We start from the raw sequence: 27,724 nt of genomic DNA, 5'->3' as shown, positions 1-27,724 counted from the left end.
AACACATTTGGCCAAGAGAAAATGCGCATTTTGTCCTCAGGCACACATGGCCATTTTCAAGAACGGATGTGGTTCCAGAGCAGAGGTCCAGAGAGTCAAGGGTTCAGGCCTCTGGTCCCCGCGGAGAGGCAAGATAGAGGTAGAGGGCCTTGGGGAGCGAGGCTCATCTGATTTAGGTCTCACTCAGGGCGGTAGCTTAGACAGGTAGAGCAGGAGGCCAGTCCGAGGGTGGCCTCAGCAACCTGTGACAACACTGTGCCTGCCCGGCAGGGTGCCCCACGAGCGGGGAAGAGGAGGGGCTCTCTGGAGGGAGAGCCCAGGGCCCGGCCCGGCTCATTTCCAGCCCCTGGAGGAGTGCGGTGCCCCACCTGACAGGAAGCCCGGGGAGGGAGGCCTGGGGGACATTTGGGAGAGGATGGCTGCAGGAGAGCGGAGGCCCAGGTTCTCGAGCCACGGGGCAGGCCCTGGACACAGGATGGGAGGCCCAGCCCAGCGGCCCTGCTCCCTGAAGGACACTTGGCACCTGGATATCCGACACTCATTTGGAGAGCGCCTACCGCCTACACATCACTCTTCCCGGTCCCCGAGTTCTTCTGCCGGCTACCCCTGATGTGTAACTCGGGGCTCGAGGCCCAGAAGACGCTTAGTAAATACACGTGGAGGCACGCGCGTGCCGGCGGCGCCCTCTCCGGTCCGGGTCGGAGGGCGGCACTACATTCCCAGTGGACCCTCAGCCAGCCCCCAGGAAGGGAGGAGGGGGCCCTCTGTCCGCCCCACCGGCTGTGCCAAGAGGCTGCACTCGTGCCCTCTGACCCTCTACAATATGCTTGCAGGGATCACAGAAGGGAGGGCGCCCCGCGACCCCGGGAGGGTACAAGCTGAGTCAGAAGGGCCCGCCTTGAGCCTGCAGTGGGAGCCGCCCTCAGCTCCACAGACCCCTGTCGCCCAAGTCCCACCCTCTCTGGCCGCGACCCCTCCCCCCACACCCCCCCACCCCCCCACCCCGCCAGGGCCCGGCACCGGGTCCTGCTCCCCGGCAGCCCTCCCTCCTCCCGGGGCGTGGGGAGCCAGTGCACGTGCATGGTGGGCCTCCCACACCCACACTGAGCCAGAGAAGCCAAGCGGGGCTCGTTCCGTGCGACCCCCCAGTACATGCGGGAACTCTGGACGCAGAAACCGTGCTCTGCAAGTCGGGGCCCTCGCTCCCCCTGCTCCGGGCGCTGGGGGCAGAGGGTCCCCACCGGACACCCACCCTTCTGAGGGGTGGGGCGCGTCTCTGTGCCGCACATCAGGAGCTGACGGGTGTACCCGCCGCCCGTCCGGCTCACTGGGGCCCCTTCTCATGGGGTGTCTGCAGGCACACCTCACATCTGCTCAGGCGAGCCTCCCGAGACCCCACCCCTGAGATGCTTTCCTACCGCCCACTTTCCAGCAATGGGCTCTCCAGGCCACCTGAGCACGGACACCGCCCGGACCCCCTCTCGTCCTCTCTGCCCGTGGAGACGGCCGTGCCTCTCACTAGTATCCCCGTGACAACTTTCACTCTGACACTTCTTGTCCGGGCGGGTCACAGGCCACGGGACACAGATCCACAAGCAGGAGCCCCAAGCTCCACCACGCCCAATTAGCGGATGTCCCCGGGGCGGGCTCCCACACTGGCAACTCCACAACCGAGGACTGCCCTTCTGGGCTCGCAGTGCTCCTGCGGTCTCCCTGGAAGCGGGCCACTGCAGAGACCCCCGCGCCCCACGCCTCTCCACCAACGAGGGCGCGGAGGAGCCCTGGGCATGACGGGACGGGCTCCTCCTGAGAGGAGTGGGGAGCCTTCAAAGCATCTGTAGCGGGAGGCCTGGTGGTCAAGGGACCCCTAGGAAGGGCGGTGGAGGGCAAGAAACCAAGGACAGCAGACCCCACAGACGACTGCGGAGAACGCCTCGCTCCTGGGGAGCCCGCACGGGCCCTCCCTCTCCCAGCAAACGTCCCCAGCTGCCCGGCCGGAGCGCCCGACCAGGGCCAGGGAGCTCGGTCCACACCCCGGCCCTGCCACCCTCTCCTGGCTCCACCTTCCCCCACGTGAAAGCAGGGGTCAGGCGGGTCCACTTCAGCGTGGTGGCCCCGAACTCTCACCTCGGGAACCCCTCCCATGCAGGACCCCGAGGCCCGGGCAGGGGGGCTGCCGCAGCGACACCATGAGGTGAACCTGACCGCCTTTGGGCGTGTGGATGTGCGCCACTGTCCGCGGCCCACCCACCGCTCAAGGACATCATCACGCCCCTTGGCCTCCAGTAAACTGCACGGGGAGGGTGGGGCGACGGGGAGGGCCCCCAGACCACCCTCTCAAAAGCAGGCGGCAGGCCGAGTGCGCCGTCTGCAGTGGGCACACGCCTGCGCGAACTTGACCCGCATCGTAAGAGTCGGACACAAATTACGAAAAATGTTTTTACTTTAAATCAAAGTACCAAGCAGATACTTGCAAAACAACGTACAAAGTAGAACCCGGATGCTTCCCTGCCCCAGGCACCGACCCTGCCCCCCAGAAGCAGCCTGCGGTTCTGGCCCCAGGGGACTGGGAGGCGCGCTCGCACCCTCCCGGGGTGGCACAGGTGCCAGGCAGGGGGAGGGGCTGCGGTCATTTCTGAAGCTCTGGTGTGAACTTCCCTCCAGTGCCCTGTGGTCTGAGAGCAGGGGTGGCAGCTTCAAAGGGGGCGGGTGCGCCCGACTTTGACAAAGGCTCCAAGAGCAAACTGTGGTCTTATCAGCCACATAGTTTCCTGTATGGTCTGAGCTGGTGCAGACGGGCAGGACTAGCTGGGCTGTGCCCACACCCGCGGGGTCACACTGCCGAAGGCGTCAGGACTCAGTGGAGAGGAGTGTAGACACCAGCTGACCCATGACAACAACAAACTAGTTCGCAACAGAAAGAAAACGGAAAAAGACCACCCCAGTGGCTTGACTCGGGGGCCAAGACCCGCTCAGGTAGTTCTGGGGCACCTGACAGATGGAAGGACGGACAAACAACCCAGTTCCCTTCAAAGCACAAAGTGGGGCAGTGGCTTGTCTCTGGAGTTCCCCCCTGCCTTCCCCTAGAGAAGGAAGGGTCTTCAGCAGGCAAAAGATCTGGAGGGTTGGGGGGCAGGGGGGGCACGGGAACCTGCCACTTGAAGGCTCGGGCCTGCCGTGGGGCCCTGATGGAGAGGGCGCCAGGCCTCCAGGGGACCCCTGCCTGGTCCTCCTCCTGGGTCTCAAACAGACCTGCTGACAGCCCATGGCGGCCGTGGCCGTGCCCGTGGGCAGTCTGGGCCTCCCAAGTGCCCTCAGGCACCAGTGTCAGCCAGCAGGGGGCCAGGGAGTCCCAGGGAGCCCAGGGGCCAAGCTGTCACGGTGGCCCCACCAGCGGACTGAGCACAGGGGTCGATACTAAGCCCCCACAAATCTTCCTCCGCCCCTGACTTATTCTGTTTGCAGCCTACCACCCTCCCCCCCCCCCCCCGCCCCAGGGACCAAAGCCCCAGGGGCACAGCCACCGTCACACTCCCCTGGGGTGGGCCTGCTGGTGCTGACAGCTCACAGCAGGAACCACGAGCACAGTCGCCCGCGGGCCATCCCTATGGTCCTGTACAAAACACTCTGGAACCCAGAGCGAACTCGGGAAGCCTAGGCACTCAGCATTGTTTAGTTTGAAAATGCTATAAATTTGACTCTTGCAAGAAGCCTACTAAACAATTCACTTAAAAACACCCACAGTGCGTGTGCAACGGCCCCTGGTGCTGAGCACCTGCCGGGCAGAGGGAGGTGGGGGTACTGCCCCGTTCTCACCCCAAGGCAGATGGCAAACTCAAGCTGTCAGGGCCCTGGGTCCACACTCCAGTCCCAGCCCCCCCACCCCCCACCCCGAGACCGGGGCCACGCGCAGACCCGCAGCAGCACCCACGCCGTCCCGGAGACAGGGGGACAGGGTGCCAGGCCACACTAAACCTACAGAAAACTGTGGGAAGAAACCAAATCCATAGGATCCATGGGTTTCCACACTTGGGGACGGTTCCCAAGACATGTGTTAGCGACACCCCCTCCCCCAGCCGGCTCCGGCCCACCCAGGGGCCCCTCGCACCCACAGAGTCCGCACCCCACTCCCCGGCTCTGCCTCCTCATCCTCTCTGACCGGCTCCTCATCAGGCCTGACGTGTCAACAGTATCAACAAGCAACAGATGGAAAAATGTATTTCCCAAGAAAGAAGGGGGAGGAGGCTCCGAGCGGAGGGCTGACCGCACAGGTCTGTTGTGTTCGATCCCTTTTTCTCGCCGTCTGTTTTGGTGTTTCCTCTCTTTGGTTCAGCCCGACGTGGCCCGCAGGGCGCCGGCACCGTGCTCCCGCCCGGCCGCGGCCTGAGGAGAGGCGGCTGGCCCTGTGCCCACGGCGGGCCTCGTCCTCCACCCACGTCTACTTGTGCTCACGGCCTTCCGCCATGGCGGCCACCTCGATGGTGGCAGTGTGCTCCTCGGGGCCTGAGGCGGCCACGGCGCTCTCGACGGCCCCTGTGGGCACTGTCACGATGGTGCTGCCCCCGGGCGACACCTGGGCCACGTTCTGCAGGGTGGGGCCCAGGCCGGGCAGGGTGAGCAGCTGTAGGGGGCTCACCACCTTGACCACAGTGCTGCCGTCCTGCATGGCGGCCGTGCTCAGGACCGTGAGGCTGGACGCGTCCGGGTGGATCTCCACCGTGCTGGGGAAGGTGGCACCCGACGAGGCCAGCACCGTGTAGCCCCCGAGCAGCGGCGAGGCTGGCGAGCCGGCGGGAGCAGCCTGCGTGGGCCCCTTGCCCAGCGCAGGGGACGGCAGGGCGGACACTACTTTGCCGAGCGGCACGCCGGTCAGCTGGGAGACTGGCACGCCGGGGCTGAGGGCGATCTGGGCAGACTGGGTGAGCACCTGCGAGGCGATGGCGGCCGGCCCGGACGTGGCCCTCGCGAGACGCGGCCGCTTCGCGGGGGGCGGCAGGGAGACGGGCGTGAGTGTCATAAGCACGTTGCTGAGGTGCTGAGATTTGTGCTTGAGTTCCTTGGCTCGACGTCGGTGCTCATCACACTGCTGTTCCAGGGCTGCGGGAGGACAGGGACAGAGCGTCACCGTGGGGATGGGGGGGGGGGCGGCAAGCCTAACGGGGGGATGGGAGCATCACTGCAGGGACACGGTACGCAGAGCAGGGACAGGGAGGGAACAGAGTGTCAGACCACACACACCCTGACCAGGGGCCTGTGCGGACACCACAGTGATGCTCTGTCCCTGCCCCACCCCACCCCGCCTCCCACAGTGACATTCTCTGTGGGGCCTCCACTGACTGCCCCTCCGAGCTGCCGGACGAGGGGACAGACCTTCCCCATCCTAACCCTCCAAACTTCGTAATCTCTGCGCGAAAGGTCTTGTGACACGGTAGGATAAAAAGCAGGTCAACACCCACACATAAGCTCCCCAAGTGTAGACGCCGAGGGAGACCCGGAAAGACAGGCACAAATGTCAGAGGTGACTCTTAATCACCGCTCCCCCGCCTAGTTCTCCCCGTAAATAGCCGGGTGTTGAATTCCACACGCTCCGGCCCCGCGTCACGGCTTCCCTGCATGACAGCGCGAGGCTCTGCTGGTCTTTCCCGACTCCCCGGCTCTGCCTCAGGCTCTCGGGCTCTCCCACAGTCCCTATCTGGGGCTAGGGATGGCCGGGCGGCCACGGGACGCACCTGCCAGGTCCCGGGCGTACTGCTCCCGGGAGCGGTCCATCTGGCACTTGTGGCTGGCCAGCACCTTCTTCACCAGGTCCAGCATGCCAAAGTTCTGCACGATGTTGTTGAGGAGGACGGCATCTTAAAGGGCAGGGCGAGCACACGCTGAGAACGGGGCCTGGCCTGACAGAGGAGTCCCAGGGACACACGGCGTCCCACACCAGATGCCCAACCACGGTGAAGCGGGGGCAGGCTGCAAATCTGGTACCCTGAGGCCACCAAGCACTGCCCTCCCCCCACCCCCGCAGAGTGGAAGATGCCAGGCAGACACAAGCCCCTTACCTCGGAGCTGCAGGGGAGGGTCCTGGACCCGCTGCTGCAGGCCCTTCATGGTCTCCATCAGCTCCTGGTGGAACTCATGGATGACCTCATCCAGCAGACCAGCATCCTTGAGCCCTCGCCAGAAGGAAAATGTGTCATCTGTGGGGGGCGGAGGGCTCAGAAGAACGCACAGAGCAGCCCCTGCGGGCCTCTAACCACAAGCAGGGGCAGAGAGCTGCGGATCAGGGGCCGAGGCCCTGCAGGCAGTGCTCTGAGCTCCACACCGGCGCCTCCTCCAGGAGGCCCTCCAGCCCACCTGCACCCCTCCCAGGGCTGCCCTGCATGCGCCGCCGCCCCCACACTGCCACCCACCAGGAGCCCGCCTGCCGAGCAGGACCCGTACCTGCGATGGCCGTGGTCCAGTCACCGGGGTCCTCACAGGTCTCTATGGTGATGGTAGCGGGAGACCCGTTCACTGCAACCCAGACGGAGCCACAGTGAGCCTTGCCTGACAACGAGAGGCCCTCCCAACCCGCCATCGAAACGCCAGCTCTGAATCTCCCCCTCGCACCAATTTTCACAGAATCCGCAAACACGTGTACCTGCCTGTTAAACTTCTTAATCGCGGATGTCTCCAAACGCACACGACCAAGAAAGAGCTAAGTAAGCCTCCCTGACCCCATCGCCAGCTTCCGCGACTGCCCACATTCTGCTCTTCTGGCGGCATTTACGCCCTTACCAGCACCCCCAAGGCCCTCGACACGGCCCTGCACCTCCCTGGGTCAGGAGACGTGGGATTTTGAGAGGGACCTGCGCCGCCCACACTGGCGCACCCTCTGGTTCGGTTCTGGGGCCCGCACAGCTGCGCACACAGCTGGCGCTTGGCCGCGTGGGGCTGCCTGTGACAGAGGCCTGGCTTCACACAGACCTGTGGCCTAAGGCCGAGGCTGCGTCAGCTCCCCAGCCTCACGCAGGCCTCTTCTACGACCAACAAAGATGTCCCGCTAGGGAATATCACATGCTTAGAATAATTTGGGGCATAAATGGATCTTTTCCACAGTCTGGATGATACACAATCTTTGACTAATCACACCGCTGGCTCAGGCTGAACAAACCACCACGTGGGTGAGTCACAAAGAGCCACAGACGGGCCTGTGTCAACCGTCAGGCGATGACAGGGTTCAAAGAGCTAAATCTCAACTAAACCCGACGTTGCCTGCCCGGGACACTGTGGTTTTGCCTGGAGCGCTCAGAGCCTGGTCCTTTCCTGGAGACGAGATCGCTCACCCTGGCTGACTTTCATGAGGCAGAGCAGACCGTCTGGACCCACAACCCCACCGCCTCGTAGCAGCCCTATTCTCGTGAGAGCTACTGGCCCACCAGCAGTGGGGAGAGGGCTGGGCTGGGACTCAGGCCATCCCCACGCTGCACCGTGCTATCCGAGAAGCCAGACCGGGCCCAGCCTGGGGCTGTGCCCAGAAAAAAGCTGAAGACCCGAGGCCCCACATCGTTGCAAACCGGAGCCACCGGAGCCTCTGACCACCAGCACCGACGTGTTCCTGGAGCTGCCAGGAAGGGCTCTGCAGTCTGGCCAGCCCGTCGGGAGTCAACAACAGCCTCACCATCGCCCCGGGCCTCTCCCACCGTGCTCCCAACATCCCTCAACGGGCCACCGTCTTGTCTGGCGACGAGGACGGCCCCTGGCCACAAGGCAGCACACACAGCCCGACCCCGTAGAGAGACAAGGTAGGGACAAGGCAGGTGACCTCACTGGAGGGGCAACCCCAGGCAATTCTCACCAGGCCACAGCACAGGGGACTAGGGACCTAATTCACTCTAACTTCAGCATCAAAAACAATTTCTTCCCAACAGCTAGAAGGCCTCCAGCGAATACTTAGTCCATCCACAGGGCACAGCTGCAGGCGTCAACGTGGAAGGTCACGGACACATCAGTCAAGACCCAAGTTGCGGGAAACACGCACGTGAGCAGAGTGCCAGAGGCTACGGGCTGTGCAGCCCCGGGGGGTGAGGCGGGAGGCTGGGCCGGCCACGTGGGGGCACCCCTGAACCGGTCGGGGCTGGTGACGGGCACTGGACACCTGTGCTACTGTACTTCACAGGCTTTTCCACAAGTGAGTCATCGTATTTTATAACGAAGATGGCTGAACAAGAAAAAGTACCTGAATCTTGTCAACGAAAAGGGCAACTCAGCTAGCCTCTCTCAGGGAGGAAGGGGGCGGTGCTGACAGCGTGGGCCCGGAGGGACTAGCCGAGCTGGGGAGGGGAAGGCCAGGCTGCCCTGCCCAGGAGCGGGTGTGCAGAGGCCCACCTCCGTGGGACGGCCGGAGTGGGACTGGATCAAATCACCGGCAAGAACAAAGCCTCTGAGGGGCACCTGGCTGGCCCAGTAGGTTGAGCGTCTGACTCTTGGTTTTGGCTGAGGTCACGATCTCGCAGTTCATGAGCTAGAGCCCCGCATCAGGCTGCATGGACAGCACAGAGCCTGCCTGGGGTTCTCTCTCCCTCTGTCTCTGCCCCTCCCCTGCTCGTTCTTTCTCCAAAGTCAAACATAAAAAAGAGAAAGAACAGAACAAAGCCTCTGTGCCAGTGCGTACCATCGGCCGTGGCGGGTGTGAGTGGAATGTACTCGGCGGAGGTGGGGCTGCTCAGTGACACGCGGGCGCCCGAGAGGTCGATCTTGGTGCTGCGGCAGGTGTTGGAGCAGACCTTGTCGTGCTGATAGAAGTCCAGCTCCCCGGAGTCCATGATCTTCCTGTGGCAAAGGAGACCAGAGACTGAGGACGCGGCCAGGGCTCCAAGTGTGCGGCTGGACCCGAAGGGGACCTCACTGATGTCCCTTGACCCGGCTCAAGTGTCCTCAGGTCCTGGAGGCAAGGAAGCGAAAGCTCGGCCCGGGGGCAGGTCCCAGGAGGGGCAGGCAAACTGGCCAACTGAGGACACGCCCCCACCAGGTGGGCGGTAGGCGCCACTGAGGCTCCAGACAGGCCTCTCCGACACCCTCCAGCCAAAATTCTGTTAGCCAGCGTGGGGACTGCCTGCCGCAGAAGTGGAAGGTCCGTGGGGACCGCCACCCTGCTGCCTGGTGCCCAGGAAGAGAGAGGAGGGCCCCGCAGGCAGGCATCCCGGAGATGCCCACTCAAGCAGGGTGGGGCTGGGCCCTCCAGGGATGTTCCGCTGCCCACTGGCCCCGGGGCAGCACCCACGGCTACCAAAAGTGCTGACAGTGCACCCACAAGGTGACCGTGAGGCAGAAGAGATGCTCAGGAGCGGCCCGGCCCCGTGCACGCACAACGGGGCAGGGCGGTGTGAGCACCTCTGGCTTCTCGCTGCGCACTCGAGGCAGCTCCCTCCCCAGCCTCGGTTTTCTCAGGAGAGCACAGTATGTCCCCCACCTGCCAGGGACAGCCGTCCCAGGGAGGCCCTTACTACGGCCTCTCTGAAGGGCCTGGGTTTAAGTTTGGGGATGTCTCGACTCACCCGCCTCAACCTGTGAGAGGGTGAGGTGCCTCCACGGGACCTCTGCACTGCTGGGCCTTTGACAGCGTGCCTGACTTCAAGGCTTGCAGATGACCCAGGGCGCACCTCCCCCCGGGGCCTCTTCCAAGGAAATAGCCCGTGGCCTTCTCACAGCTGGGCCACCGCGATGCTTTCTAGAAAGTCAGGGGCTCGCTCAATGGACAGGGTGTAGAGGAGAGTCATGAGCGCTGAAGGAAGGGACCCGGGGCCAAGTGCAAGGGTGCGAAGCGGCAGGCCCACTGGGTCTCTGGCCGCCCGGACGGTGGTTCCCGGGCAGACTGAACAGGGCGGCGGTCCAGGACTCAGCAGAGGCTACAGGCAGTCCCATGGCAGCAAACACAGCTGACACAGCTTCTCCCCGAGAGTAAACACGTGAAGGCGAGCAGCCCCTTCAGCAGCAGAGTGACCCAGTCCAGCTATCCCAGACACTGTCCCAGACAGCAGCGGCCCCCAGACAGGAGGGGCTGTGTGGCGAGCACAGGTGGGGGTGGGAACAGCCAGCAGAGGTGGCCTTGGCCCCATCAGGCGGGGTGAGTTTGTTACCGCCCAAGCAGGAAATAGGAAACACGAATACTGGGGATCTACATTCTTGGGGGACAAACTTACAGCCTAGACTCTGTCCTCAGGGTTCTGAGAAGGGGCACCACCATTCCCGTTTCATGGTGACAGGCAGGGGACAGAAGTCCATTGGGGACGGGTCACACACACCCAGGGTGGCCGGCAGAGCGGGCACTGGCCTCGCAGCTGCCTGAGAACTGGCCCACACAAACGAGCAAAAGGCCCCTTGGGGGACTGAGGCACAAACTCCAATCCTCTCCTTTCTGGGACTCGATGTCACTGAAGGAGCGGAGAGCCAGCCCAAACCCTCCTCCAGATTCCTGATTAACCCTAAAGGGAAAAGGAGGTCTAGGAGCAAGGGAGACCTGACCAAGAGCACACCGCCATCGACAGGCAGGCACGGGTGCCGACCCAGCACAACCTCATCCAATGACAGGAAAGGTCAGGGAGCTACACGAAGACCGACACGTGGCCCCCGAACTCAGGTGTGGTCTAGACGGGATCCCTGGAGGCAGGCCGGCCAGGCCAGCAAGGGACGATCGGCCAGACGGACATGAACCACGGGTCAGAGACACAGGCCCCTGATCAAGCGTGCCCAGAGACACAGGAGTACCTCCTCTGTCATGGCAGCACACAGGGAGGCGGTGCGGGGACAGCAAACTGACACAACAAACCCACAGGCCTGAAAGCCACGTGCAGGCAGGGATTGGGCCGGTGCTGTCCCTGGGCACCGCCGGGTCTCATCCTGTTTACAATGTGCCTCAGCTTAAAAAGCTCAAAACCCAGGGCACCCAGGTAGCTCAGTCGGTTAAGCATCCGACTCCTGATTTCAGCTCAGGTCATGATCTCAGGGTTTGTGAGTTCAAGCCCTGTGTCGGGCTCTGAGCTAATGGCACAGAGTCTGTTTCTCTCTTCCTCTCTCTCTTTCTCTCTCTCTCAAAATGAATAGACTTTAAAAAAAAAAAAGCTCAAAAACCAGCAAAAGAGCAGCAGAAAGGCAGCTGGCGGGTTTGTGCTCCGGCCCCACGCAGGCCCTCACCTGAGCATGATGCCGTTCATCCGGATGGCCCTCTTCCAGTCCTTCAGTGTGGACTTGCCAGCCAGGTGCACAAACTCCTTTGGGCTGATCACGTGCTCGTCATACTGTGGAGGGAAGCGCAGCAGAGCAGGGTCAGGACGACCTGGGGTGGCCCACCTCCCCGGCCCGACCCTCTGCCACAGCCCAGCCGCAACGGGCACAGGGGGACAGGGCGGTGGTGTGGCTCCGTGGCCGCTGGCTTGCTCTCCGTCTGACACTTAGGTCTCAACAGCCGCGATCTCGACCCGGCGGGGAAAGAACAATTCAGGGGCTGGGGCGGGGAGCTGGCCTCCGGCCGCCCCCGAGCCTGGGGAGGAAGCTGGGGGCCTGGGCCCTCAAAGGAGAGCTCAGAGAGGCAGTCCCCTCCGGATGGGACTCCGCAAACCCGCTTGTGCGTGATTTGTTCCAGTAATAACGTATACACGCGTGACACGAAAATGATACAAGACGGGGTGCAGGGGGAGGTGTGAACTGTTGCCCTCCTCCCACCCCGGCCCACCCTCCTCCTGGAGCACATGTCCCTCACACTGGTGCACACACATCCACTTCAATGTCAGGGTTCTGGGGCCAGTGTCACCCAGGGTCGGAGCTCAGGTGGCCTGAGAAGCTAAAATATCTTATTCAATCTTGTTAAGCAAGCAATTCTTGGAACCAAAAAAATCAGAATAAAACTGCATTTACTCAGGAAACAAGCAGGCAGGAGGGGGGGGGGGGTCACCGGGTGTCGGCAGAGGTGGAAACGGAGGTGCCGCTGGGCCTCCGCTACTGTCTGGGCTCAGGCCTGGCCGGGAGCAGCCTGCGCATCCTGCTGGGAGCACAGAGCACTGAGCATCTCCGGCAGACTAAGGGCAGACTGGGGTCACGGCCAGTGCAAGCCGCCTGGGGCCCCCTGCCGATGGGAGGGGTTCTCTGAACTTCCGGAGCATCTGCACACTTCCTTCCACCGAGTCCAGGAAGCCACTCGGCCCCTCACCCAGCCGGTCGGGGAGATGGGCTGCGAGCCCAGGCAGCAGAGTCAGAATACCTCTCGGCCGCTGCCCAAGCCGGCAGGAAGCCCACGCTGGGCTGGGCCGAGCCTCTGCCCGACGCCTCCCACCCCCTGGACAAGACACCACCTCTGTCCCCCTACCAGGCGTGATGCCCTCTCCCCCCTCCCCCGGGCGTGACATCAGCTCTGCCCCCCCATCAGGCGTGATGCCCTCTCTCCCCTCCCCCCAGGCCTGACATCAGCTCCGCCCTCTCCCCAGGTGGGACACCACTGCCCCCTCCACCACCCCACACGACGCCATCTGGGGCCACGGTCTCTGGCCCACCCTGGCCTCACCCACCGGTCCACCTCTCCCGGGTCTCGCCTTTCCTCCACTCTCGCCTCCACACCCTGCCTTTGCTCCTCTCCTGCCACCGTCTGGGCTGACCGGCACTGGCAGGCTTCCCGAGTTTTGTCCGCCAGTTGGCAGATCGCACGCCACTCTGAGGGTGGGTGCTGCGCCCACCTGCGCTGTCAGAGTCAGGAGCCCGCTGGCCCCACTGCCAGGCAGCCATGTTTTCTCTGTTTTCGGTCTTCCTGCAACGTGTCGTCAGAGCAGGAGACACGCTTGTGCTCGGATCACCCACACGTCTCTACTTCCTTCGCTCGTCACACCCTCTCGCACCTAAGGACCCCTACGTGGAGTCGCTTTCCTTCTGCCTGAAGCACACTTCCCAGGACACCCTTCAGCGAAGCCTCGCTCGTGGCAAACGCAATCTCGGCGCAAACAGACGTTTCGTCCCCTCCAGTTTTTTAAGATGATTCCGCCATGCGCAGCTCTTCTCCCTCACGCAGGACGCAGGACGCAGTGCCACCGCCCTCCGGCCACTATGGGGACTTCCAGGAGCTCGGCCGCCAGCAGACTCTTGCTCCTGAGTAACCGTCTGCTCTCGGCTCTTCTGGGGTCTTCTCTGTGTCTCAGTCTGCAGTTCCATTACGATGCTATCTGTGCTAAACAGGTTTTGGTTTCTGACTTATTTTGCTATTATTTTGAACTTACAGAGTAAACGGAAAACTAGCACGAAGAATGTGCGTCTGCTCCTCCCAGGTTCCCCAACCCCCCCACCTGACCTTTCTGCCCCTGCTTCTCGTCCACTCCCCTCCACACTGTCGGCGGGGGGAACTGTCGGCTCAGGTCCTTGTTCTGAGTTCCGCATCTATTTCCTAAGAAAAAAGGTTCTGCTAGGGAAGCACCACTCCCCAGATCAGGAAATTGCCACTAATATTTAGTATCTAACTGGGTGGCTTGGTCGGTTAAGCGTCCAGCTCTCGTTGTGGCTCAGGTCATGATCTCACAGTTTGTGGGTTCAAGCCCCGAGCTGGACTCTGTGCTGACAGCTCGGAGACTGCTTGGGATGCTCTCTCTCTCCCTCTCTCCCTGCCCCTCCCCTATTCATGCGTGCACACTCTCTCTCTTTAAAAATAAACATTAAGGGGCGCCTGGGTGGCTCAGTCGGTTAAGCATCCGACTTTGGCTCAGGTCATGATCTCGCGGTCCGTGAGTTCGAGCCCCGCGTCAGGCTCTGTGCTGACAGCTCAGAGCCTGGATCCTGTTTCAGATTCTGTGTCTCCCTCTCTCTCTGACCCTCCCCCATTCATGCTCTGTTTCTCTCTGTCTCAAAAATAAATAAACGTTAAAAAAATAAATAAATAAATAAACATTAAAAACCGTACACACACAAACACACACTTGTAATCCAACCAACAGGCAACACGCAGAGTTCACGAACTGCCCCAGTAACAGCCTTTGTAGCAATTTATCCCAAGGCACCACCCTGCCCAGACGTCACACCACACCTGCTCCCTGAACAGCCTGCCTTCATCTTCCTGCCCTCGACATTTCTGAAGTACATACGTGAATTTTTTGTGGACTGTCTGTCCCTCCTGTCTATTCATGAGTAGATCCAAGTTATGGATTTCTGGTGGGAATACCAGAGAATTACTGCCCATTCGATCAGGAGCCCTGTGATGGAGGTCCCCTCACTTGGTGAATGAGCCACCTGCCAGGCTTCCCGTGCGGAGTTGCTATTTTTCCTCTACAGTGAGCACCCAATTGATGGGGGCTATCCTGAGACTGGCAAACACCCTAACCGGCTCTCAGCAGCCAGTCTGGGCAGACAGTCTTGGGGCTGAGGCTCCATCCATTTCCACGTCTGTTAGCAGGCATCCCAACACGAGGGCTTCGCTTCTATTTATCTGACATAAACACCATAAAACATACTGCAATAAATACAGACTTACAGACTCTTATCTTGAGTTATAATTCAGACTATCATTAATTATCTCGCTGTTAAATTGTCCCAGATGGAGCCAGGCCTTTGAGTTGGCATCCACAGCTGTTTGAAATTTGGTTGTTTTTTTGTATTCATTTAGTGTGGGATCTGTTAAATCTCTTGGACTGTGGACTGCGATCTTTCTTCTGTCGTGAAAGCTCTCAGACCCTTCTTCTCGCCTTCCAGAATTCAACCGATGTATCAACTTTTCTTGAGACTCTATTCCCTCTTTATTTATCTGGATTGTATTCTGGATAACTTCCTTACTCCTACCTTCCAGTTCACGAATTATCTCTTCAACTGTGTCTAATCTGCTGCAAAAGCTACCCACTAAAGTTTCTATTTTGTTTCATTCCTAGTTTGTTTTTCTAAGTACGTTAATGCTTTTCTCATGTCCGAGCCTCTCTTCCATTTCTTGAGATAAATTAAACCTCATTTAATGTTCCATGTCTCAAAATTCCGACACCTGAAGTGTCTGTGGGTCCCGGCCTGTCCATGGTCTCTGGGCATGCTCGCTTGGGTGCTTGTCTCCCTGCAAACTCAGTTTCACTTGTTTCAGCGAGCTGTTCCTCCCCAGAGACTTCGCTGAAATTACTCAAAACCTCCAATAAAGACAAGTTTTTCCAAATTCCAAAAGGGAGTTTTCATTTGCTTCTGTATGATTCCTGGGGGAGCTGCCAGTCGCTTACAATTTTCAGACCGTATGGTCCCAATGTGAATGCTCCTCAAGAGGGTCCCTCTTTCCCTCAGTGCTAAGATGGGGGGCAGGAGGTCCCTGTCCCAGGGACAGAGGGGGGCCGGGGGCATGTTATTAGTGGTTTGCCCCAACACCGAGGGGAGAACCCCTGAAAAGTAACAGTATTCCAGGGGACAATCCCTGCCCCCCACCCACACAGCTGAGGGGAGCACTGGGCCCTACAGGGCGGAGGCGGTCGGTGTGAGGCCAAGGCTCTGCAGGCCGAAGCTGGAGTGACGCTCTGCCTCCCTCTACAGCCCCACCTTTACTCAGTGCCTCGGCTGGAGTATTCCATCCATTTGTGCCAGCTTGAGGAAGCATCTGGAAGACGCTTTAGCACACACCTCATTCAACCTGCCAATAAGACAGCTCCCCCCTCGGCGACTGTGGCGCCCCCAGCATGAGCACGGCCACTTCCCCAGCCTCTCCCCACGGCTGCGCTACAGAAACAAGGAGTCAGTACCTCCTGGTGGTTTCCCCTATGACCGCAGCAACAATCCTGTCTGTCCTCGAGGGCTTATGCCTGCTCCTCTGTTCTCCTGAGCATATGGGACCGCCGCCTTCTGTGCCACACACGGCACGGGTCACGCCCCCGCCCCTCCAACCCCAGCGGGGTCTTCCTTTGTTTGCTTCAAGGCTGCTGTGCCGCGAGGGCCTCCCTCCCCTGCAGCCTGGCACACGTGTCTGCGTCCTGGCTACATCGGAGCCTCACCTGAACACACTTCACATTGATGCCCGGACACACAAACTTCCTCCAGATCAGGTTGGCCCTGCTGTCCCCGCAGGTAATGGGGTACACGATTTCAGCCTCCAGGCCCTCCTCCTCTTCAGCCACCTTCACTTCTCACAAGGTGCATCGACAGGGAAAGGGGAAAGACAAAATCAGTTACAACCTCTCCAAAGTACCTCCTGCAAAAGCACAACAGCCGCCACACAAACACCAGACATTAAGGTCCGGGGGGGACTGCGACAGGCCCAGGTGGGCAGCGACATCACTCATCAGTCCCTCCGGGGTTAGAGTTTCAGGCAAAGTCACAAAAAGCGATTTTATGATAGTAACGTGAAGATAATCATGTTCGAGTGTGGTTCAACTGAAGAGCCACTTAAGGAAATAAAATCAAGCTTTACTTGGAATCGTTCTAGAGAAACTGATTCCGTTCTGAAGACTTCTGAGGCCTTTGGCTATTTGCTGCCGGTCACAACGGCAGGGGCCTCCGCCCCCCACGGCTGGGAGGACTCTCGGGCAGGAGGGCCCCTCACGATCAGAGGACCGTCGTCGGGCAAACCCTCTCCTGACCCGTCTGCGGGCACAGAGGCGGGAAGGCAGGCTCCCTACCTAACACGGCCTCCTTGAGCTGCGAGGATGCTGTGAACGCGGCCGCGGCAGCCGCCGCTGCATTTTCCGTCTCCATACTGTCTTCCGCCAGGTCGCCCCTAGGAGGGAGGGACACGTCAGCTGGCCCCAAAGACAGCGTGCCTGGCGCACCGTCTGCCGGCACGCCGCCCCTTCCCTGAGGCGCCGCAGGGTCTCAGCAGTGGCTGTACCGGTCAGGGACCCTGCGGTGACGGTCACTGTGCTGCTGCCCCAAGCGGGCATTTCCCCGAGTGTCCCCGGGGCCACCGGCAGGGCACATCTGTGGAGGCAATAACACCTAAGTGGGAATTTTAAATCTCCTCTTCTTCCTTTAATAAAGCTGTTTATTTCTATTCTAATGACTTCACGCGGTTACAGAAACTGTCAAGAAACGCGGGAGAAAGAAAGAAAAAAGGGTGGCCCACAGCCGCCCTCACGTTCCACCACACGACTTGCGTGCAGATCAAATGCACGAGGAAGCGCAAACCACGGGAGCGTTAAACGCAGAAGAAAAGGAATTAAATGGTTTGAAAGCGGTGAAGGATTTTCTCAAATACAAAACCCCAGGAATAAAAGGGAAGGTAAGTTTCCCTTTAAAAAATGCAGATAAAAACTTTTTGTGGGGAGGAGGGGGGAAACACCACGAACAATTTTTTTTTTTACAGAGAGAACCAGGGGAAGGACGCAAGGACAGACAGCTTGTTTCCTGCTGTTATCTAAGGAACCCTCAGATTGCCACGACGGCATCCGAGGAAAACAGGCCACGAGCTGGAGCAGAGACCCCGACCCGAGGGGTATGCGTGCAGCATACTCGAGCCGGGCCCACCTGCGCAGCAGGGCCTGGGAAGCCAGCCGGGGGCCTGCACGGGGCTCCCCTCCAGGGCGGTGCACACCCTTCTCCACACACGGGCCCCGTCGGGAACGGCTCCCGGACGCCCGCGCCCTCCCCTGGCCCGGAACCCACGTGGCCGCTCTCACCCCCCCAGGGTCTCAGTCAACACTCCTGACTCAAATGCCCCCAGCCCTCCTTCCTCCCACAGGGTCGGACGGCCACCCCTGCGCTCTCCTCTCCCCGCCTCTCTGCACATGCACCTGTTCCCGGCCAGGCCCCCCGAGAGCAGCACGCCGACGCTGGGGCCCCCACTCCCCTTTCGGCCCACGGCGCCCAGTCAAAGCCACTCTGCGTCTCCGAGACCTCACTCCACCTCCCGCCGGGTCAGGACGAGAGCTGACGAGAGCAGACTCAGAGTCCGTGGTCTGGGGCCTACGAGGAGCGGCTCGTACGTGAAGCATCACACGGACGGGACACCGGCGCTCCTACCAGGACACACCAATTCAGGGCAAGTGTCTTTCCAAGCCAGAGTCTGGAAGCAGGAAGGACAACATCCAAACAGGGAGCAGGCCCCTCCACACAGGAGAACCGGGACCGTCCCCCAGAGAGAGCGAGGAAGGAGAGGGAGGCAGGGAAGCGCCAGCCCCGGAGAGCTCGGCGTGCCACACGCAGAGCGGTGGCCCACCGCGGGCCACGTGCACATACAGCAGGCCACCCACAGGGGCCACCCTGGGGAAACCCAGCCGTCCGGCCCCCACCACGACCAACTGTGCCCTGCTCTGTGCCTGCCCACCGCACACACCCCGCGGGCAGGAATCTTTAGTTGGCAAAGTCATTGGCGTTTGTCGTTCAAATTTCATTTGAAAAACGTCCACCTCACTTAGAGCAAATGTTCGTGGGAATGGCTGGCTATCTACAAAATGCTACTCGCTTCTTCCCAGCGTGGCCCACGTGCCCGTTGCCAGGGCAGAGCGGCGGGTGGGTGGCAGGCCCAGCGGCCTTCCCTAAGCGAGGGGCACTCCCAAGCTCTCCCCCAAACACCCGGCCCACAAAGCAGTTAACTGGCCCTTCACCCCACCCTTTTCTAAACACACAGCAAGGGTGAATCTCGGCTTCCATGCAGTAGGGTAGAGGGTAAAATTTGCCACAGGAAAAGAAGAGAAATATCTTTAGGTCCCTTGAGATAAACCTGCCTCCGCTGGGGCGTGGGGTTTCCTCCCCCAGGGAGAAGCCACATGCGGCCCCTCCTTTCCTCCGTAAATGACCAACCATTTGGTCATCTGGGCCCCTGGATGGGGGGGGGGGGGGGGGTGGGACACGAAGCCAGGCTTGACCTGGACCAGAGCACCTCGGCGAGAATGGCTGTGGGTGAGGGCTCCTTACAGCATCCAGGGCGCCTGCCCCGGGGGAGGCAGCTCAGCCTTCCCCAAGTGAGCGTCCGCTCCTGACACAGGCCGTCCTGAATCCAAGGGAGGGGGCTCGGGCGCCGCCTCCTGCTGGGGAGGGCAGGTCACTGCAGGGCACGTGGATGAGAAGCGAGAAGCGGTGGTGTCGCTGTCTGGAAACCTGCCCTCACCGCCTGCCCGCAGCTGGGACACAGACCACGTAAACACTGACCAGAGTAAACGCGAGAACGTAGGCAGGAAATCCAACAGGAAGGCCCTGCGCTTCCAGACACAGTTATACCCTCTGTCGGTGAAGCCCTGAGTATCTGGACACGGAACCCAGCAAGCCGCCAAGAGCCGGCCCTCCCTCCGTCCCATCTGCAGGACGGTGGGTGACAAAGGCCGGGTCTGGTTTCAGCCCCGACGCTACGCGAGTGAGGCCGGAAGAGTCTCCGGGCCCGGTCCGTAAGGTGGCCGTGCAGAGCAACGGAAACACAAGCATCCTCTGTGCCAGCGACGGGAGTCGGCGCTCGGGCCAGGTCCTGGGTCCAGAACCTTCCTCTCAAAAGTTCTGTCGGGCAGGGAAAAGGCCACGGTCGCCCCTGCCGCAGCGTGGCACTGACGGCAGTCTGAACGGGTCACACACCGCAGAGCGGACACCGACAGCAGGCCTGCCGCAGCCCGGGTCCCTGTGGCAGGAGGCACGAGGGGGCCACCAGCCCCCCCCCAGCCCCCGGGTGACCTGCTCCTGTGTGTCAGCCCTTCCAGAGGGGGCAGGGGTGACGGAAGGCACACAGGCAGGAGCCATCTGCCCACGAGGCAGCTCCCTCAAGCTACTCTCTTCGCACACCTGCCACGAGAGAGGAGGAGGAAAAGACGGTTCCGTGGGGTAGGTCAAGAAACTCACTGGCTCTTCAACCTCATTTTGCAAAAACACTTCCCAGTTGTCCCCACTGTCCACCTGCTCGGGAGCCACATGACCCCGCGTCTCCAGAAACGAGAACCACGTGACCGTGCTGACGCGGGAGGAAAAGGCAAAGGTAAAGCGCTGTCCCTGCCTCCTGGCTGACGTGAGGGCTCCGCTTCTCCTCCGACTCTCTGCTCACACTGACACGCGAGTCCGGTTCGGAAGCAGTCAGTCCGGGAAACTCCGGACGCCCCCGCCCTCGCGTGATGCCCAAGGCACCCGCCAGGGCCCGAGCGGCCCTCAAAGGACAGAGGCCCTGTCTCACCCGTGAGGAGCCAGGTTGGTCGTCACCAGCACAGTCTTCACCTCCTCCACGCCGCTGCCATCCACCGCGGTGTCCGGCGTCGTCACCACCACCACCTCCTCCATGTGGACGCTCACATCCGGGGTTGCCATGGCTCAGCAGGAGACGACGCCGGGACCGACACGGTCCTTCGCCAGGGTCCCGAGCCCTAGAGGAAACCACAAGGCAGGGCACGGGGTCTCAGGTGGTCTCTGTGTCTGCACAGCGGAGCTCACGGCACCTCCAAGAGCCCCCCTTCGGTCCGGGCCCGCTAGTTTGGGACAGAAGTGACAACAAGAGGGCTCCTCCAGGGCAGAGGAACAGCACGGCCACAATCCCTGAGCAGGATGCAGGGAGCCGGCACGCGCCGGCCCAAAAACCCCACGGTCACACAGCAGGGGCCAGGCCAGGAGACCAGGACCCAAGTGGACTCCTGTGGACGGGAGTCCCCCCGGCCCCGGTCCAGAGGCAGCCTGCATTCCAGAACTGCGCACAGTAAGTATCTGGGGACAAGTCCAGTCTCCAGTCTGCAGAAATGGAAGGGAAACCCACACAAGACAGAAAAGGGAGAAGGGCCTTGCTCTTATTATTACTTTTGCTGCTACAGGCTCTGCCTTCAGGCCAGCCCCAGTCCCTGCTAAAACTGTGATGCGAGTAGCCCAGCAGCTCCTAAAGCGCTGAGGGCCTAGAGGCACACTGGTCCAAGGGCTGGGGGACCCCACTTCCCTCCTGCCCCCATGCTGACGCTTGCCCAAGGCAGACCCTGTGCTGAGGTTTCACAGCACTGAGGACACACGAGAGCCACAGGTCTCTGGTCGGAGGAAGGGGACCCTGGGGTCAGAGTGTCGGGGAGGCTGTGCAGAGTAGGGAGGTGTGGAAAGGGTGCCTGTCTGCGAGGGGGCCTGACCCGAGGTGGCACACCCAGGGTTTCGAGAACTGACTTACACGTCAGCTCCAAAGAGCACAGCACAGGCTCTGAAGACAGAGCTGATGTGAGGACGCTGCCCACAGAAGGAGCTCACAACCTGCAGCCTGAGCCTGACCAGGTCGCTTTCCTGCTGCTACAGAAATGTAACATTCTCTCTGAGTTAAACAAGACCCAGAGCCTCACAACACAAGACTCAGAGCGTCCAGGATACAATCCAAAATTTTCTGACATAAAAAGAAGCAGGAGGGGCGCCTGGCTGGCTCAGTCAGTTAAGCATCAGACTTCAGCTCAGGTCATGGTCTCGCAGTTCGTGACTTCTAGCCCCACGTCGGGCTCTGTGCTGACGGCTCGGAGCCTGGAGCCTGCTTCAGATTCTGTGTCTCCCTCTCTCTCTGCCCCCTGCTCGCTTGTGTTCTGTCTCTCTCTGTCTCTCAAAAATAAATAAACGTAAAAAAAAAAAAAAAAAGAAAAGAAAGAAACAGGAAAGTTTGGCCAATTCTCAAGAGAAAAAAATAATCCAAAAAAGCCCAGTCTGAAATGAATCGTCAGAGCCTTTAAAGCAGCTGGTGCACCAGGCTTCAGGAATGAAGCCAGATATTCTGGAAACAAACAGAAAGATAGGAAGTCTCAGCACAGGGACAGGAGTTACAGCCAAATGGAGATCTGAGAATTAGAAACATAATAACAACAGAAATACAAAACTCGCTGGATGGACCCACTATCAGAATAGAGACAGGAGAAGACGGAGGCAGAACAATGAAATGAACAGAGCCCAACAGAAACTACCCAAGCTGGCCCACAGGAACGAGGTGGAAAAACAGAAGGAGCAGAGCCCAGGGAACGTGGAAGCGTAGAAGACAGCTGGGCATCTGCAGCACGGAAGCCCCAGAAGGAAAGAAGAGAACAGCGTGAAGCTGGAAAGACGGTGTGAAGAAATAACACCCGACCGCTTCCCCAGTTGAGTGAAAGGTTAAACATGCGTGTTCAAGTAGCCCGGCAAATGTCCGACAGGATGAGCTCGAAGAAATCCGTGCCCAGATGGCAGTCACACTGCTGAAAACCAAAGACAAAGTAAGAACGTTTGAAAAGCAGCCGGGCAAAAAAGGACGCACGACCTGTCGAGAGCAACCCAAGGGGCCACAGGGCGCTCCCGGAAAGCCACGGGCCAGCGGGCAGGGGCGCGTACACCGTGCTGGCAGAGAGCTGTCCGCCAGGGTTCCGCCAGAGTGAAAGGATCCTCCAGAAATAAAGGCAAAACAGAGACGTTTTCAGCTGAAGGAAACGTAAGAGAATTGGTCACGAGGAGACCTGCTCCAAAGGAGCCGTTCTGCAGACAGAAGGGAAATTCTACAGAGAAATCCCGTAACTTCGAGAATGAGAAAAGACCAACGGAAACGGTGACTATCTGGGGAAATACACACTACACTACGTTCTTTACACGACAGCTCGAAAGCAAACACTCCGCGCCGTCTGGCGGGACTCGCGACGCGCATGACAAGTAACACGCAGCACGCACGAGGGGATGGTGGGGTAGGGGGCTTCTCCGTCCCACCTGAAGCGGGGAAATGCTGCTCGAAGCACGCTGTGAAAAACCGAGTCCTTCAAAAGGTGAACGGAGAAACACATGGTTCGGTTTATGTTCCGAACGACAGAATATTACTCGGAGGTAAAAGCAAATGAGCTATGAAGACACACAAAGACACGCAGGACCTTCCTGCACGCTGCTAAGCCAAAGAAGCCAGTCTGAGAGGGCCACACTGGGGAGACAGTGAAAAGATCAGCAGCTGCCAGAGGTGTGCGGGAGAGAGGGCTAAAGGTGACGCACGGGGGACTTGAGGCCAGTGAAAACACGCTGTATCGCTGTATCGGTGGCTACATGACGTTATACATTTGCCAAAACCTCACAGCACGTACGACACCGAGGTGAACCTAACGTAAACCCTAGACCACGGCGGTCCTGATTCCGATGTGTCCGTGTAAGTTCACCCTTCGTCAAACATGCACGGCTCCGAGGGAGACGATGTGCTGTGCCACGGGGTCCTGGGGCAGGGTCTCCAGGGACGGGACCTGAAGGCCGTCTTCACAACGCCTTTTAGCCAGGAAAGCTGCCACAATGAATTCATTGACACCAACAGACTTCCTCCCCGTGTCTAAAATATAACTTCTGTGTTCTAGATTTCAGCTTTGAAACCAAATCTTTTACACAAACATGAATAAAAGTCTACTTTAAAACTGTACTCAAGGGGGGCGCCTGGGTGGCTCAGTCGGTTAAGTGTCCGACTTCGGCTCAGGTCACGATCTCACGGTCCGTGGGTTCGAGCCCCGCGTCGGGCTCTGTGCTGACTGCTCAGAGCCTGGAGCCTGTTTCACATTCTGTGTCTCCCTCTCTCTCTGACCCTCCCCCATTCATGCTCTGTCTCTCTCTGTCTCAAAAAAAATAAATAAACGTTAAAAAAAATTTTTTTTAAATAAATAAATAAAACTGTACTCAAGGGGCGCCTGGGTGGCTCAGTCGGTGGAGCGCGTGCGACTCTAACTCAAGGTTTTGAGTTCGAGCTCCGCGGTGGGTGCAGAGATTACTTAAAAAAATAAAATCTTTGATTAATTAATCAATCAATTAATTAAAACTGAACTTAAAATATCGATCTTTGGTGCTAATTTCTCAGGGTTTAGCTATCTTACCAAGCGAGGACCTCTACTTTCATTGGGAGAGCTCCACGGGGTCACAAAAGTCACACTTCAACCGAAACTGCAGAAAGGCAGGAATCCGATCTACACGTCGGTGTCCTCCCCCAAACCCCGTGTCCTCCCCCAAATTCCCAAACTTTGCAGAGGACTAAGCAGCATAAACGCACAAGACTGAGCTCTTGCCTCTCCAGTGGCAACTGTATCAAGTTTCCAAAACAACACGCCCGGAAGTCACTCCACAGAATGTGGCTCAAGTCCTTGACGCGGGGAGGTAGACACCGAGCAGGCACTAGGGTGTCATCGAGCCCCCAGCACAGGAACCGCACCTCCCCAGAGGGTGAGCGTGACCTTCGGAGCCCCTAGCACCGGGTGGACTTGGGACGGAAGCCCGGGTCTACTCCCAGGGCCTGGGTTCCTGAAGTGTCAATCAGACCCCAATTAATTGTGAGGTAAGATACGAGGAAACGTTTTTTTAAATAGCATTCTTGAGCATAAATATATAAAAACGACACAAAACTGTTAGTGTCTCATCAGGACATCAGGACATCAGATTCAGACCTGGCTTCCCGAGTCTTCTGCAAGATCACAAATGTTTTCCTTTGACAAAAACACCACTAAGAACACAGTTGAGGTCACACGTGGTGGCCTTCGGGCGCCATTAGCTGGATTCTCCCAGGGTTTCCAAACTTAATGAGTTGCCAACTTTGTCAAAGTTCACGGGGTTCACATAAAAAAAATCCAGATTTTCAGCTGCCTTGTTCCATGGAGGCGGTCCCTCTGGTCCTTCCTGCCTTTCTGGGAGCATCTGGGCCTCACCTGCCCTCCTCAGGGAGTCACAGACCACAGCTCCCCAGCGTCAACCACAGCGTCCCCGTCCTACCCGGCCAGGCTGCGCCAGACACGCCAGCGTGCGGCCCCCTGCACACGTATTTGTCTTCCGGCTCTGAGAAGGCATCTCGGCGGCCCCCTTTCTCAGTTCAGGCATGAAATGGGTTGTGATTTTAAATCCTAGACTTGAATGTAGTTTTGTAGTGTTTTAAATTCATAGAAACTCTGCCGTGCTTGTACGCATATATACAAATTCCTCCCCCCTCCAGGATGTCTTCCCCCAACTTTTTTTAAATGTTTGTTTTTTCGGGGGGGGGGGGTGCAGACAGAGAAGAGTCAGAGAATCCCTAGCAGGCTCTGAGCTGTCAGTGTGGAGCCCAACTCAGGGCTCAAACTCACGAACCGTGAGATCATGGCCTGAGCCGAAATCAAGAGTTGGACGCTTAACCAACTGAGCCACCCAGACGCCCTGCCTCCTCTTACCAAAAATTTTAAGATACTTCCTATGAAGAAACAATTCCGGGACAAGCAGTCTGCCTAGTTCATCTTGTTATGTTCCAGTTGTATTTAATCCATGGATTTCACCGTTAACAAGACCAACAGACGCTGCAGTAGGACGTCAGGCACTGTTGGTGGGAACGTACATCGGTGCAGCTACTGAGGAAAACAGTACAGGGGTTCCTAAGAACCACCACCTGACCGGACAATCCACGTCTGGGTACAGATCCAAAGGAAATGAAATCAGTGCCTCCCAGGGAAATCTGCCTTCCCATGTTCCCAGCAGCACGGTTCACAGCGGCCGCGTCGTGGAAACAACCAAAGGGCCGCGGAGGGACGAGTGGGTAAAGAAAACGTGGTGTCCGTAGGCGGACTGTAATCTAGTGACGACACGCATGAACCTGGAGGCCAACACGCTGGGTGAGGGAAGCCAGGCACAGGACAAACACCGCATGACCCCGCTTCCCTGAGAATCTACAGAAAACTCAGGGGAGCGGGGGCCGGGCGGAGGGAACGCACGCCAGCAGCAGTTCAGGCTGCGCACCGGCAAGTGCAGACATTACAGCACAGCGCGGTGCCCGCCGTCAACACGGACCACGTACTGGAAAATTCGCCAAGGAAGTACATCTTGCGTTAAACGTTCTCGTCACGAAATAAGAGGATGGGAGGGAACCCCGTGAGGCGAAGGACAGGATGGGGTAATGGTTTCCCCGGCGTATACTTATCTCCCAATTCATCAATTTCTATTAATTGTGCTTATCAATTAAGCTCTATTAATTTTCTGTACGTCAAAGCAAGACTGATGTAACCGACACTTGTATTTGAGGCTTTAGCGGAGAGAACCTGGACTCCGTGTAAAAGTCAACCAAGTGAATTGCAAAGTTAATCAACTTTGTTAACAGGTCTTTACTGGCGCTGGTCCCCCACCTACACAGTACGGGCCCGCACGGGCACGGCCCGCGGGGCGGGGACCGAGTCCACACGGCTCCCAACCGACGCTGGCCGCGGAGGGGGCCCGCGTGGCCGCGGCGCCCACCGAGCGGGGAGGGGACCCGCGTGGCCGCGGCTCCCACCGGGCCGGGGGAAAGGGGGGCGTCCAGACAGCTCCCACAGGACGGGGACCGGAGGTGGGGGGGGGGGGGCGTTTGTCAGCGCCCAGCCCGAGGGCCATGCCCATCGCCCCCCAGCAGCCCGCCCGTCGCCTTCCGGCAAGATGGAGGCGGACGCCGCCGCCGACGCCGCCTGACGCGGGCCCGTGACGCCCGTGACGCCCGTGACGCCCGCCGCGCGCCGCCGCCCCTCCCCCGCTCCCCTCCCCCCGCCGTAACGTCCTGACGCTCCGCAGGGACCCCTGACTGGACGGCGGCGCGCGGCGGAGCGAGAGGCCTCGCCGCGGGGGGGCCGCGGGCGCTTACCTGGGCCGCGGCCGGGCCTGCGCGGGCGCCGGCGGACGGGCGGCGGCGGCGGCGTCAGGAGGGCGGCGGCGGTGGCGGCCGCGGGCTCCGCTCCTTGTTGGGGATTCGGCGGCGGCGGCGGCGGCGGCGGCGGCGGCGGCCCGGGCGCGCGCTTCCTAGTTGACGCAGGCGGCGGGGCCGCGCACGCAGGGCAGGGGCGGGCCCGGAGACTTATTTGGCGCTCGGCGGGAAGGCGTGCAGCACCGAGAAATAAGGCCCGGCGGGGCCGGCCGCGCGTGCGCCGGGTGGCGGGCGGAGGGTGGCAGAGGCGGGACGCGGGGCGGCTGCGGCGGCACCTTCGCCGGGTCCCGCCCACCGGCGCACCTGAGGGGGTCCGCCCACACAGCTGTGGGCCCGGGTCTCCCGGGCGGGAAGATTCCGTAGGGAGACCTTTTGGAGGGTGGGGGCGGGGGGGGGAAGGTGTACGAACGGTGGCAGGAACTGGTGCAGGTCCGCTTGTCATCTCAAGCGTGTGAGAGGCTCCCTGTCCGGAGGCGGGCTCCAGAAGAGCAGCTTGCGTCTGTGTCCTCCCGCGTGTCTAGTCGGAATCCTGTAATCACCAGGCTTTCTTTCTCATAGTAACCCTTAAAGGGGGCTTTCAACATTCTTTCTGAGTCCGCGCTGCGCCATACAGTGTTCTGTCGACTGCCACCCCCCCAGCCGCACTGTCCTGTCTCCACTGGACACGCCCTCATTTACATTTAAGTTAATTAAAATTCGGGGCCTCAGCTTTCACTGAGCCAAGAGACACACGCAGATGTAGGGTTAGGGAGCTCTGAGAATTGCTCGCGTTCACTCTAATTACTTTTAATTACAGGTAAGGCCCATGCATTTTCCAGAGCGTAAGAAGATAGTAAGCATTACTCAGTTTTTATGGGGTACCCTTGATTTGGGAGCCAGGTACAACCACGCTTGCTGTTTGATTGAGAGGCGCAGGGGGAGGCCTCAGAGCGGTGGATATCTAGCTGCATCTGCTCCGTCCAGAGCTGGGCAGTTGGGAGGCTTTCTGCCCTTGGCCGGAGGACGCCAGAGGAGTCTCCGCAGCGGTGCGGTGTCCCGCGTGTTCCTTGGTCCGCCTGCGCTCCCTACCTGCCCCGGGCAGTCGGGGTGCAGCACCCAGAGGGTGTCTTTGGCCGCCCACTCAGGGAACGGGGCGGACAGCATGAACTCTTCTGATGTGGGTGTGACTGATTTCTCTCATTGCTAGCAGCGGCCAGAGGACCCCACCCCCTCATCCCTGCGTGCTCCCCCTGAGGGCACAGGGAA

The 27,724-nt window shown here is 59.9% G+C and overlaps 1 protein-coding gene across 5 annotated transcripts; it reads right to left on the bottom strand.

The window, feature by feature from the left end:
- Positions 1 to 2,425: 2,425 nt before the first annotated feature.
- Positions 2,426 to 26,462, bottom strand: GMEB2 (glucocorticoid modulatory element binding protein 2). 5 transcript variants are annotated; one of them, XM_042930420.1, is made up of 10 exons: positions 26,420 to 26,462; positions 20,045 to 20,231; positions 16,578 to 16,675; positions 15,954 to 16,084; positions 11,167 to 11,270; positions 8,648 to 8,805; positions 6,436 to 6,507; positions 6,054 to 6,191; positions 5,730 to 5,852; positions 2,426 to 5,097 (listed from the first exon to the last, which is right to left on the bottom strand). In XM_042930420.1, exons 2-10 carry the CDS (start codon positions 20,173 to 20,175, stop codon positions 4,439 to 4,441), a joined length of 1,614 nt encoding a protein of 537 aa, XP_042786354.1. In that variant the 5' UTR covers positions 20,176 to 20,231; positions 26,420 to 26,462; the 3' UTR covers positions 2,426 to 4,438. The 5 variants fall into 5 exon arrangements, with proteins under 5 accessions (XP_042786354.1, XP_042786358.1, XP_042786357.1 ...); XM_042930424.1 differs by having other exon boundaries at positions 15,954 to 16,081; XM_042930423.1 differs by lacking the exon at positions 26,420 to 26,462 and adding an exon at positions 25,936 to 25,956.
- Positions 26,463 to 27,724: the final 1,262 nt, after the last annotated feature.

The sequence above is a fragment of the Panthera leo genome, chromosome A3, assembly GCF_018350215.1.
Source record: "Panthera leo isolate Ple1 chromosome A3, P.leo_Ple1_pat1.1, whole genome shotgun sequence".
Lineage (NCBI taxonomy): Eukaryota > Metazoa > Chordata > Mammalia > Carnivora > Felidae > Panthera > Panthera leo.
This window is presented reverse-complemented; position numbering and strand designations above follow the sequence as displayed.